Source organism: Brachyhypopomus gauderio, chromosome 12 (genome assembly GCF_052324685.1).
Source record: "Brachyhypopomus gauderio isolate BG-103 chromosome 12, BGAUD_0.2, whole genome shotgun sequence".
In the NCBI taxonomy this organism is placed as follows: domain Eukaryota; kingdom Metazoa; phylum Chordata; class Actinopteri; order Gymnotiformes; family Hypopomidae; genus Brachyhypopomus; species Brachyhypopomus gauderio.
In genome coordinates, this window is record NC_135222.1 from 12,066,212 (window position 1) to 12,078,307 (window position 12,096).

Genomic DNA, 12,096 nt, shown 5'->3' on the forward strand with positions numbered 1-12,096 from the left:
CTTTCTCTGCCGCCTCAGTGCTGTTATAGAAGGCCTGCCTCTTCCTCTCCCCTGTAATGCCAAGTGCAGCATATGCTCTGCAGAGAGACTGACCTGCAAAGCCTCTGCATCCAACCTCCACAGGTAGGCACCTAGCCTTCCAGCCTTTTTTTGTGGCAGTCCTTGACTAGACCATCATACTTTGCTTCCTTCTGCTCAAAGGCCTTCTCAGTACGGTCTTCCCAAGGCACTGTGAGCTCTAGCATGACAATATTCTTTGTTGTCTCTGACACCAGGACGATGTCAGGCCTGAGTGTTGTGTTTACAACATGCTGTGGGAATTTAAGTTTGCTGCCCACATCTGCTGTCAGCTGCCAGTCCTGAGCAGTGCAGAGAAACTCTCAGCTGTAGCTTTTGGTTTCTCCCCAGTTCTGATGAAGTTGATGGCATTCTTCTTTTGTTTTGACCTCTGACCACTGGTGATAGCACTGCAGATGATCTCTGCAATGGTGATTAACATCATTGCAGGTCATATTGCCATCGGTATCAGCCTTCCCCCAGTGCTTTCAGGCAGCAACTCAATATGTGCTCAAGGGTCCCCTTTCTCTGGCAGAGGGAGCATGCCAGTGTATCATCCAAACCCCAGCTGTGCAGGTTGGATGGGCTGGGAAGGACATTGTAGATTGCCTGGACAAGAACTTAATGTGGTGTGGCTCTGCCTGCCACAGGTCAGCCAATGTGATCTTCCTCTCCACAATTTGTTCCCATCTGGTCCAGGCACCTTGCTCTTATTTCCACTGATATGCTGGACCTTTTCTCTTCTCTTACCTCGTTCTGGACTAATTTCCCCCACTCCTTCCCTCTTGCTTCATCGAAACGAGGGGGTGGGATCGTTCCTAGTCCAGCCCTCCTTCTGGCCACTGTTCCTACCAGGACTCCGTGGTGCAGTCTCAACTCTGCTTGTTCCATTGCAGCCTCTGCCCTCCACTTCCTGCCAGTCTTGACTGCTACTCCAGCCCCAGACACTTTGGGGTCTGTTGACTTACGGAGTTGCAGCACCTATTTATACTCCTCCTCAATAGATCTTGAGGGGAGTGTAAGCTTGTCGTTGTTTCCATAGAGGGCAATGCGGCTCAGACTCTTCTGCAGACCTAACCATCTCCTCAGGTAGTAGCTAATCCTACTTTTCAGCTCTGAGATGGTGGTGGTCGGAAACTCAGAGAAATAGTGGCCACAGTATCTTTGGAAGGATCCCATGTTGGTAAATCCACGCCTTGAATTTTCCTGGAAGGCCAGACCTGACAACACCCTTCAACCATACCTCCAGCCAGGGTTGCAACTACATACTTTATGAGGTGTATGTAAACATACTATCGGCGCCCCCCACACTCCACCCCCCACCAACTCGGCAAATAATTTTCTGGCATCGATTTGGCGCCCCCTCTAGTGCAGCGCCTCTATGCGTCGCATATGCTGCATACCCCCCTTTTTGCGCCACTGCCTCCAGCTCCTCGTTCTTGATGGGGGCTGTGTCCCTGAGACTACTGTCAAACAACAAGCTCTTTACAGGCTTCTCAGAGATGGTGGAGATTGGTTTTCCTGCAATGTAGAAGTGGAACCTTTCAATTACTATGCCCCTTTTCAAGACTAAAGATCTGGATTTCTTTGGTTTGAATGACATCCCATCCTGTTCCAGCCCTGCCAGTATTCATCTTCCTCCTAGCACTGACTCTGTGGTTACTGTCAGGTCATTCATAAAGGTGCAGATTGGTGGTTGCTCAGATGACTTCACCAACATGTTCATTACTAGAGCAAACAGAATGACTGAAATGGTGCAGCTAGTGATGATTCCCACCTCCAGCCTGTGCCACTCCGATGTTACTGACCTTGCAAAGACCCTCAGGCTGAAATTGTTGTAATAATCTGATGCATCTTACAGTAGTTGGGACATGGTGCCTCTCCACAGTCTTGAAGACCAGCTTGTGTGACATTGAGCTGTAGGCATTTACTAGATCTAACCACAGCACCACTCAATCCTCCTTGTTCTCCCGTGCCTCTCTAAGGAGCTGTGCGACCATACCGTGTTCTCCAAATACCTTGGTATCACAGGGATACCACCCTTCTGCACTGAGGTGTTGATGTATTTGTTCCTGAGGAAGAACTCTGTTAATTGCTTGGCTACGATACTGAAGAAAATCTTACCTTCAACTCTGAGCAGTGATATGGCCAAAACTGGCTGATGTGCTTGGAGTCTTCCTCTTTAGGAATGCACACATCTGCAAATCGTCACTGCTGCACTTATAGGTATATGTTTGAGTAAAATTAACATTGGTTTTTCATTCTATAAACTACTAACATGTCTACAAAACTCCAAACAAAAATGTAGCATTTATTTGCAGAAAATGAGAAATAGTCAAAATAACGAAAAAGATGCAGTGCTTTCAGACCTCAAATAATGCAAAGAATATGAAAAGTTCATATTCATTTGGGAACAACAATACTAATGGTTAATTCAGAAAGAGTTCAGAAATCAATACTTGGTGGAATATCCATGATATTTAATCATAGCTTTCATGCGTCTTGACATGCTTTCCACCAGTCTTTCACACTGTGTTTGGGTGACCTTATGCCACACCTTGCACAAACATTCAAGCGTCTTTGTTTCCAGGATATTCTTGTATATGGCTTGATTCATATGTCCTTCATAAGATGAACCTGCCCAATTCCAGCCTTGCTGAAGCATCCCCAGATCACCGATCCTCCATCTCATTTCACAGTGGGTGCAAGACACTGTGACTCTTATGCCTCTCCAAGTCTCCGTCTAACCATTAGACAACCAGGTGTTGGGCAAAGCTTAAAATTGGACTCCTCAGAGATTACCTCCAGTCCTCTATGGTCCAATCCTTATGGTCTTTTGCAAACTTAAGCCTTGGTCTCCTTTGCTGATGAAAGGCTTTTTTCTAGCTTTACATGACTTGAGGCCTGCTTCTAGGAGGCTGTTATGAACTGTTCTTGCCATGCACTTCACCCCAGCTGCCATTTGCCATTCCTTTTGTAGGTCACTTCATGTCACTGCAGTTGCTGCCTGACATTTGAATAAGGTGACTGTCATCCCAGTCAGTGGAGAGTCAATTTTGCCCTCTGCTGGTCTGTAGCTTTGTTGTCCGCCAATGTCTGCTGCTTGACCTTGTTGTAATGAACTGCCATCTCAGAAATTTTCTATCCCTGTGTCACTGTATCCATCTGCCAGTAAAGCCAGAACTGAGCACTTTTCCTCACTCAAGACTTTTTTTTCCAACTCCTGTCATGGTTATTTTTTATTCCAATTACTTTTAAGCTATTCTTAGCACTTGTTTTGCCATCCAGTTTGTCTTATTGCAAGATAATTGTGATGACCACAGCAGCGTTTATTATAATTTCCCTTGATAAATAAGATTTGGTTCAGGTGATCACCTAATCACAAGCACATTAAGTAGAATGAGGTGTACTTGGGTTGGAATTCAATTGACACTGGAATGGAATGGCTATCATACATATAGATTGCTGATTTTTAGTGGTCTCTTAGTTTTTTTCCAGAGCTGTATATATATTGGTGCCAGGCAACGATCAAAATCTTTAATCTCGTGATTAATACTATGACACTGTGTGATTAATCGTGCCATTATCTGTGGACTTAAATAATTTTTATTTTAAAGTACTGCTACATTAACAAATAGCAATGCAATACCATTTTTATACTGCTGAACTGTTCTTTTTAACAGCAGTATAAAACAAATAAATCAAAAATAAATATATTTAAACTATTTCTTCTAAATCTCATTGTAAACAAAAATTTAAGGACTTTAATTTTATCCACTTTGCCATTTAGGAGATATTTAAAATGAAAAGGTCTATGTAAAACTTTCGCAGTATAACTTGCTCCATTGTGTCTTTGCAAGGGTGTGCTCTCTTCTGGTTCATGTTAGCTTTGTAGCAGTCTAAGGCCCACCAACAAGGTCTCATTGCAGTGGTGGCTGGTGCAAAAATTTTGAGGGGGGGCGCTAACACAAATATCTTAACACACATAATTCTGTGAGTTTGCACTGTTTGGTAATAGCAGAATAAGTGTATTACATAAGCTTGTTGGTGTATGGCATTAATATATACTAAATTAATTTATACTAAATTAATACTAATTTATACTAAATTTAAGTATTAATATGTTAGTCTGGTTAGGTGTGTTCCAGTAGCTAGTTTAGCTACCAGCAAGCTAATGTTATTTAATGGTAATTTATTTTTAAAACACATGTCTTTACGTTCTCTCAAGTTTCCTGCAGGAATTACTAGAGGTGGTACATTTCTTATTTATTTGTAACGTATGTATTTGTAAAGCGAACCATTCTGTCAGATAGCTATTTGTTGTTAAACAAAATATAGTTGATTTCAAGTATTTTCAAGGTATTTAGCCAAAATTCCAGCACTTTTCAAATCTGGAAAGTGTAACATCACGGTCCAGCCCCTCCTGCCGGGCATGTGTATGTGCAGTCTGCGTCAGTTTGTGCCCATATACAATGCCCTCCATAATTATTGGCACCCCTGGTTAAAATGTGTTAAAAGCCTTAAAAACATTTTTTATTGCAGAAGCATAATCTCACTCTGAAAAAAATTAGAAAAAAGCAACCTTCAAGGGGAAAATAAAAATCAAGAAAAAATCCTGACTAGGAAATAATTATTTCCCATAAAATTACCTGTTCCATTATTATTGGCAATTTCTTGGAAATAAATGTATTTGAACCATTTATGTAATTTCTATTGTGGTTTATAAATTGGATCAGTGTATCTAGGAACCTTTAATAATTCATTACTTCCTGTGTCCCTGGGGTGTAAATATGGCATTACACACAGGCCTTATTCTCTTATTCACTCTTAGGTTTATATAGCTAAGTAGCATTTATTTTCTGGATAATTTGATGGGAACGGCATCCCAGCACACCCTATTGATAAGCCGCCACTGTCTCATTGGTTGAATCAACAAGTGACTAGAATACTCTTTACATTTAATGTAATTATTTTGACATCTTTAGAAGCTATTATTTAAGTGGCTTTTGGGGTGTTGAATCTCATTACTGATAAAATCATCAGTTAATTGCCAGGCTTAAAAGTACTCCTGACTGAGAAATTGTAGTTTCTTCATCACATGCTCAATAAACACATTGCAAAATTGACTAAATTGAAAAAATTGACTAAATTGAAAAATTAATCTCGTGCTCAGACTTGATTGGCCCTAGTCACTGTTATCTTAATGAGTTGCAACCAGTGTACCGTATTTTCCGGACTGTAAGCCGCTACATATTTCCCCATGAGTTGAACAATGCGGCTTATACTGAGGTGCGGCTTTTCTGAAGATTTTTCTTCACCCGTCAGGGGGCGGAGCAGAAAGTGAATCAGGTGGTAGGTCAAAAGTTGTAAGTCAAAGAAGAAACCAACATGTGCCAAATTCCAAGTCCCCTCATTTGCACACACGTAAAGACGCTACAGATGATATTAGGGAGTGCACCGTGCAAAAAGAAAAAAGTCAGTCGTAACTGCGGTCCGTCGTTAACCAGACCCATCATTAAGCGGGGACTCACTGTATTCAGTTCAGTAGATATATGTGGCTTATAGCCCGGTGCGGCTTATACAACATTTTCCTTTTTTTTTTTACGTGGTAGGTGCGGCTTATATTGAGGTGCACTCTATAGTCCAGAAAATACGGTAATTATTTGTGTTTTGAATCTGTTTCTAGAAATAATAAGCTGCTATTTAATCCTTGTGTAAAGGCTTCACTGATTCCCTTCTAAGCTGAATATTTGATTTTGAGCATATAAGATGTTTGTTTTGTGATAGATGCTCCCATCTCCTATTTTGGATAATGTCAACACGGATCAAGGAAACAGGCCTCCACTGCCTCTACACCATGACCATCCTGATGCTTTGAAAATAGCTTGGCGCTACCAGAGCATTCCAAAATTCCAGGTATATGTTTCCAGTATCTAGTCATCAAATTATATTTAGGTTAGGAAATTAATTTAAAAGAAAAAAGTTAATTACTTCAATGCATATCAGTGTCTATACAATTGATATAAAATGTATTAATTCAATTGTTAATTTAATATTAAATTGTTTATTTATTTTCTATAAAATTGGGGGAAATTCTACCCATATATGCTTCCCATAGACTAGATTTTCAGAGAATGTGTCCAAAAGTTTACATTTCATTAAGTGGTTTTCATCACATTCCCTATATGTAGTGACAGGTACAAGTAGTTAAAATATTATGTTAGCCTACTATTGCTATTACTCTTGCGTACTATTACTACTAGGTGCTCTGATTAAGCATAAGTCACGTACACAGATACCTATAGCAATAGGTCTGAAGTCGCTGAATTCTTTGGGTTGGCAATGATCACATCTATGAAAAAGATCGGTAAATGCTCCACTGAGCTGGTCAGCACAGTACCTAAGATTGCTTCAAGGCCTGCTGCTGTCCTTTTCTTATTTTTCTTTAATAAACCCAGGACCCGATCTTGGGACATAAAGGTTCATTTGAAATGAGTCACTCAAACTTGTGACTGTATCAGCCAAAGCTGACATTACAAACCAAGAGAAAAAAGTATTAAAATTATTTGCCAACTCATTAGCGAAGTGACAACTTCGCTAATATTAAAATATTATTTAGAATTACCTGCATATTTATTAATGCAGGCCATTGCTATTGGTCCTTGCCAGGCTGTATGTTCCCACAAGTGTTTACCTTAGCCATGGCAACTTCACTCTTCACCTCTCTTGAGATCGACTTGGTTTCCCAGAGGATTGTCCACATAGAAATAATTTTCTTTTTTTGATGAGTGATTTATGGTCTTTGGTTACCCAAGGTTTGTTATTTTAATAGATATACTATATTATACTACCCTTGCTGAGTAGTGAATGCTTTTGACTCTAGACATTGCTCGGCTGAGCAGCTCTAGGTGGACAAGCAGGGGGTGGGACCTGTGTCAGAGGGTGAAACCTAACCCTAACACTAGCTCTAAAGAATGATTGGCCTTCTACACAGCCCCAAGCCCTCCCCATATCACTTTTGCACACCTCACTTTCCTCTGTCCACAGAAAAGAAGCTTCTTTCTTGCTGTGTGTGTGTGTGTGTGTGTGTGCGCACATGCACACCTTTGTCTTTCTAGCTTTTACTTTATCTGCCTTTATTACCCCACTACTCTATTAGGCCTACCTATTCTTTGGTCTCTAATTAACTTGGGCTTTGTGTTCTCCATTACCCCCAGTCCCCTAGGTATCAAATGAGTACTTTTTTCGATTGTGCCATTTTTACAAAAAGCAATAGACTTACTGCAGGACTTGAGTCCTCAATCCAGAACCCCCCTTAACAGTTTCCTCAATAGTGTTATCAGATTAGTTCTCACAGGACAAAGCAAATGACCAAAAATGAACATGTATGAGCATTTGTTCTTTCATAACATGTTTTTGTCCCATTAGACACTCCATAATGCCAAGTGTTCATTCAATGTTCGCAAAACAAAACACTATAGTAGGACTGCTGGCAGAATTGAACCAGAATTGATATATTTACATGAAAATGCCATGTTTATTTGTGTTTCTAAACAGAATTTACAAAAAGCATTGAACTTGACATCCTTTGTTCTGCTTGCCTTCTCTTTGTCTCAAGTAAAACATTGCAGTTAACAGATGTTTTAGCTTGTGCTAGTTATGATGTCATTTTATATACCACAACCTCGATTAATAAACATTGCACTAGAAAGTAATATGGTGAAGCCTTTACTGCTACCAGAACTTGATATGCTTCTTGTGAAATTTGTTGGTAGAACATTTTACGTGTTGGTACATATTATTTAACTTGCTTCTGCTTGATGATGATCTGTGTAGACCACACTGGCTTCTTCAGCAATGTTTGGGCATTGCTACGATCTCTCCAAGCCCATGGAAGAGCAAGTGCGTCAGGCCACCAAGTGCCACACCTTTTACCTTCCCGATGAAAAAACAGCAGCTAAACAGTCCAGGTACACAATCCTCAGTGTCCAAATCATTTTAATGATGATAAAGACTACAAATGAGTGAAACAATAATTAATATCAATCAAACTGATCAAAAGCAATTTTGGAGTATTATGTATTAGATATTGACTTGGTAATCCAACGGACATACATGCACATATACGTATGTTGTGTATGTACGTTGAGAGAGAGATGCATATGTGTTTAAACATTGATTTTGAGGCGATATTATTAGAGCTGACGTGCCGGTCAGAATCAATTTTATTAATATCTCTATGCAAAGACATTGTAGCAACGTGGTTCAAAACATTTCCTGAATCTGAAGTCTACCCTTTAGGACTTAGGACTCCATAGTAGGAGTCATTTCATTTGTATGTTCATGTGTCACTACAATTTACACCTGCCACTCCCCTCGTGTGATTTATTTTATCTATGGAGAGTGTGATTCTGATAACTGTTAACCCATATTTCTGCACTCTGGGTGGGTCTTTGCTCCCCGCGAGACATGCTCTGCAAAATCTGGTCTTCGCCCCAATCTTCTGACAGCACTAGCCAGTCTAGAGAGACAGACGCTGAAACATACACGCAGAACACGAAGCACCAGATACACTTACCTTTGGACATAATAACTAGTATTCGCTCACCTTCCTTGACTCACATATGAGCTTAAGCGACATCCCATTCCTATTACATAGATTTCAATATGACGTTGGTCCACCCTTTGCAGCTAGAACAGCTTAAGCTCTTCTGGGAAGGCTGTAAGTGTGTTTATGGGGATTTTTGACCATTATTCCAGAAGTGCATTTCTGAGGTCACAAACTGATGTCAGTCGAGAAGGCCTGGCTCTCAGTCTCTGCTCTAATTCATCCCAAAGGTGTTCTATCAGGTTGAGTTAGGACTCTGTGCAGGCCAGTCAAGTTCATCGACATCAGACTCTGCCATTTTGCTATGCTATTTTTGTTATAAGAATTTTTCTTATACCGGCCACACCAGTTTAAATAGCCTAAACGTGTCCAGAATGCAACACGGACGTTAATTGTTTCTCAAGGGACGCTTTTTATTGCTGCACAGCTAAACACACATACAACAGAGCGCAAAACTAACTTGCTGAAAACGAGGGACGTTCTGAACCTGAAATTCTACCAAACATTGAAGTAAAAGATGATGCCCCAGCTAGCTTATACTTGACGCGTCGTGACTGGCGCGAGGGTCTGCGCGGCAAAAATGATGCAATCACGGCGTTGCGAGGTTGTGCACCTCTCGATTTTTGTAACTTTGCGCGTTCTGCTCTTCAGCGCTATCTTTTGCGTTATGTTTGCAGGGTTCATACACCTTTACAAGGTGGAATTCAAGCACTTGTACGGCACTTTCAAGGTCAATTTTCAATATTTTCCAGCACCTTCAGCTTACATATTTATTCAAATGCACATATGATCGAAATGATTCAAAATAATTCGCTTTTTATCACATTAAAAGAGATGGTACCGAGGAGGGAGGAGAGGTATATTGGTAGGAGGGTCTTGAGGATGGAACTTCCAGGCAAGAGGAGGAGAGGTAGACCTAAGAGGAGGTTTATGGATGCAGTGGTAGAGGATATGAGAGTGGTTGGTGTGTCAGCGAAGGACACTCAGGACAAAAATATATAAAAATGATAGAGAATTTTGGTCATACCGCCCACCACTAGTGGCAGCATCTCCAGGAGAATGAGGACTACGTTTAGACACATGCTGAAGAACCTGTCCCACCCCATGCACCACTCTCTGACTGCACTAAGCAGCTCCTTCAGTTCCCAGCTGCTGCACCCACAGTGCGTGAAGGAGAGATACCGCAGGTCCTTCCTTCCACACGCCGTCAGACTGTATAACAAGCTGCGCTCAATAGCCTGTAGTTAATGTTTAACATTGCATGCAGAACAATGTGCAATCAGTACAACTAATGTGCTATATTCAGTATGTCTAATGTGCAATATATCACCATTCATTACTATTTATATGCTATTTATTTTCCATCAATCCTCATTTTGTAGTACTGGTCACAACCTACCACAAGATAAAATAAGTGGAATCTCATTTTCCTCTGGTCTTTATTTTCAATAGATTTATATTTTTCAGTATCCTTATATATTTTGTTAAACCTTTGTATATATAGATTTTATTTTATATATTGTTTTTTTATTCTTCCTGAGAGATAGCCACACTCGTACCCAGACGTTTGGACTCAAGTCCAACTCAAGTCACTAAACTGACGACTTGTGACTTGACTCGACAACGTCACTGAAGACTTGCGACTTGACTTAGTCTTTACATTTACTGACTTGGACTTGGACTCTGACTTGAGCTTTAAGACTTGAAAAGACTTGAAATCCTTATTGTAACATAATAAATATGTAATATAGAATCACATAACTGGATCATTTTGTATTAAATGGTGCTGTAAAATGTGAACTGTTCAGCTCAGTTTATCCGTAACCTAGCTACAAGTTCTGCAGCCGATCGGGGGAGAGGGAGAGGGGGGCAGCAGCGTTGAATTTGTGTGGAGAGGACAAGCAACATGCTCCCAAAAATCATCCTGTTCAATTATAAAGATTATGCTGTTGTGAATAAAATAAGAACTGCAACATGCAAGACATGTGGAGTCAGGATAAGAGATGGAGATGCAACCACTTCAAACTTTGTTTGACATTTGAGGCTGCACGAACAAAAGTAAGTCTCTGCTATGTATATTTAACATAATGCTATAACGGTTAGCTAGCTAGCTGGTATGTGATAAACCAGGGCTCGGAAATTAACTTTTACAAGGGTCCACATGAGCAACTTGACTTGTGTCAGCGATCCGCACCAACGATAATTCGAAAGCGGAGACGGGGGGCTCGATGGACGGATGGACAGACGGACAAAAGTCACTTGGGGGAGGTGACGACGACAATTGCGTTGACATCTCACTCAAGCGAACCAAAACACTCGAACGCCTAACGTTTGTTAGTCTGACTAACTTAATATACTACTAATCAACTGCATCAATTGTGTTAAATATTGAAATATTGACTTGACTAGGACTTGAAGTTTAAGACTTGGGACTTGACTCGAGACTCGCTTGTATTGACTTGGGACTTGACTCGAGACTTGATTGTGAAGACTTGAGACTTACTTGTTACTCTGCTCCTACCTACTAATAATAACATAAGGAGTGATTGGTGGTCCAGCGCAGCAAAAAGAGAGCTGCTGTTTGTAATATGTTGGTACAGAGTGATAAAGAAATCTTTTTCTCTCTAGCTGGTTTTTGTTTTAATGAGTTATTTTGCTTACTCTATTCTTTATCCTATTCTCTTTGCTCAGCCACCTAATAGGACCTTATGCTGGTTTGCTGCAGTCCATCCAGGCACTGATCCAAAAGGAAGGCTTTGATGGAACAAGTTCACAGGTATAAGTGAAAATTTATTTTTAATATTGTCTGGCAGTAATAAAGCAGTAGCTTTTGATAAATAGATTCATAAGCAGTGGACTGTTGCAGTATTCTGGGAGTTTGTCTCTGATCCCTGAAAATCAAAGAAGTTGTAGGTTAGTAGGCTGGCTATAAAAATTAGCATGATCTAAAATGTAAATCGTGTTTTATGCATAGCAGGGTTTCTGTGATTCAGTCTGTGAATCAGGTTTCTGTGGCAGTCATTGTCTGGTGGTCTGGTGGGTTTGATTCCCAGGCCTGAGGCCATGACTGAGGTGTCCTTGAGCAAGGCACCTAACCCCAACTGCTCTCCAGGCACCGGGCTAGAGCTGCCCACTGCTCTGGGCACGTGTGCACCACAGCCCCCTAGTAATCACTTGTGTGTGTGTGTGTGTGTGTGTGTGTGTGTGTGTGTGTGTGTGTGTGTGTGTGTGTGTTCATGTGTGTTCTAACTGCACAGATGGGTAAATGTGGAGGACAAATTTCGATTAGGGTGAAAATCATAATTGACTAAATATGGCACATTACATATTATTTGTTTATATCCTTCATCCAATGTTCTACCAGGGTCTCCAGTTTCCTCCCACAGTTCAAAAACATGGAGGTTAGATAAATTGGCAGTCACTGACAAAAT

General features: G+C 40.7%; 1 protein-coding gene across 2 annotated transcripts in view; it reads left to right on the forward strand.

Annotated features, from left to right (window-relative positions):
• elp4 (elongator acetyltransferase complex subunit 4) overlaps positions 1-12,096 on the forward strand; it is a 42,245-nt gene that overhangs the window by 3,969 nt on the left and 26,180 nt on the right. For both annotated transcript variants that reach the window (XM_077023159.1, XM_077023158.1), the window contains exons 4-6: positions 5,845-5,973; positions 7,894-8,027; positions 11,357-11,441. In XM_077023159.1, coding sequence (XP_076879274.1) covers positions 5,845-5,973; positions 7,894-8,027; positions 11,357-11,441 — 348 coding nt within the window. The remainder of the gene's footprint in view (positions 1-5,844; positions 5,974-7,893; positions 8,028-11,356; positions 11,442-12,096) is intronic.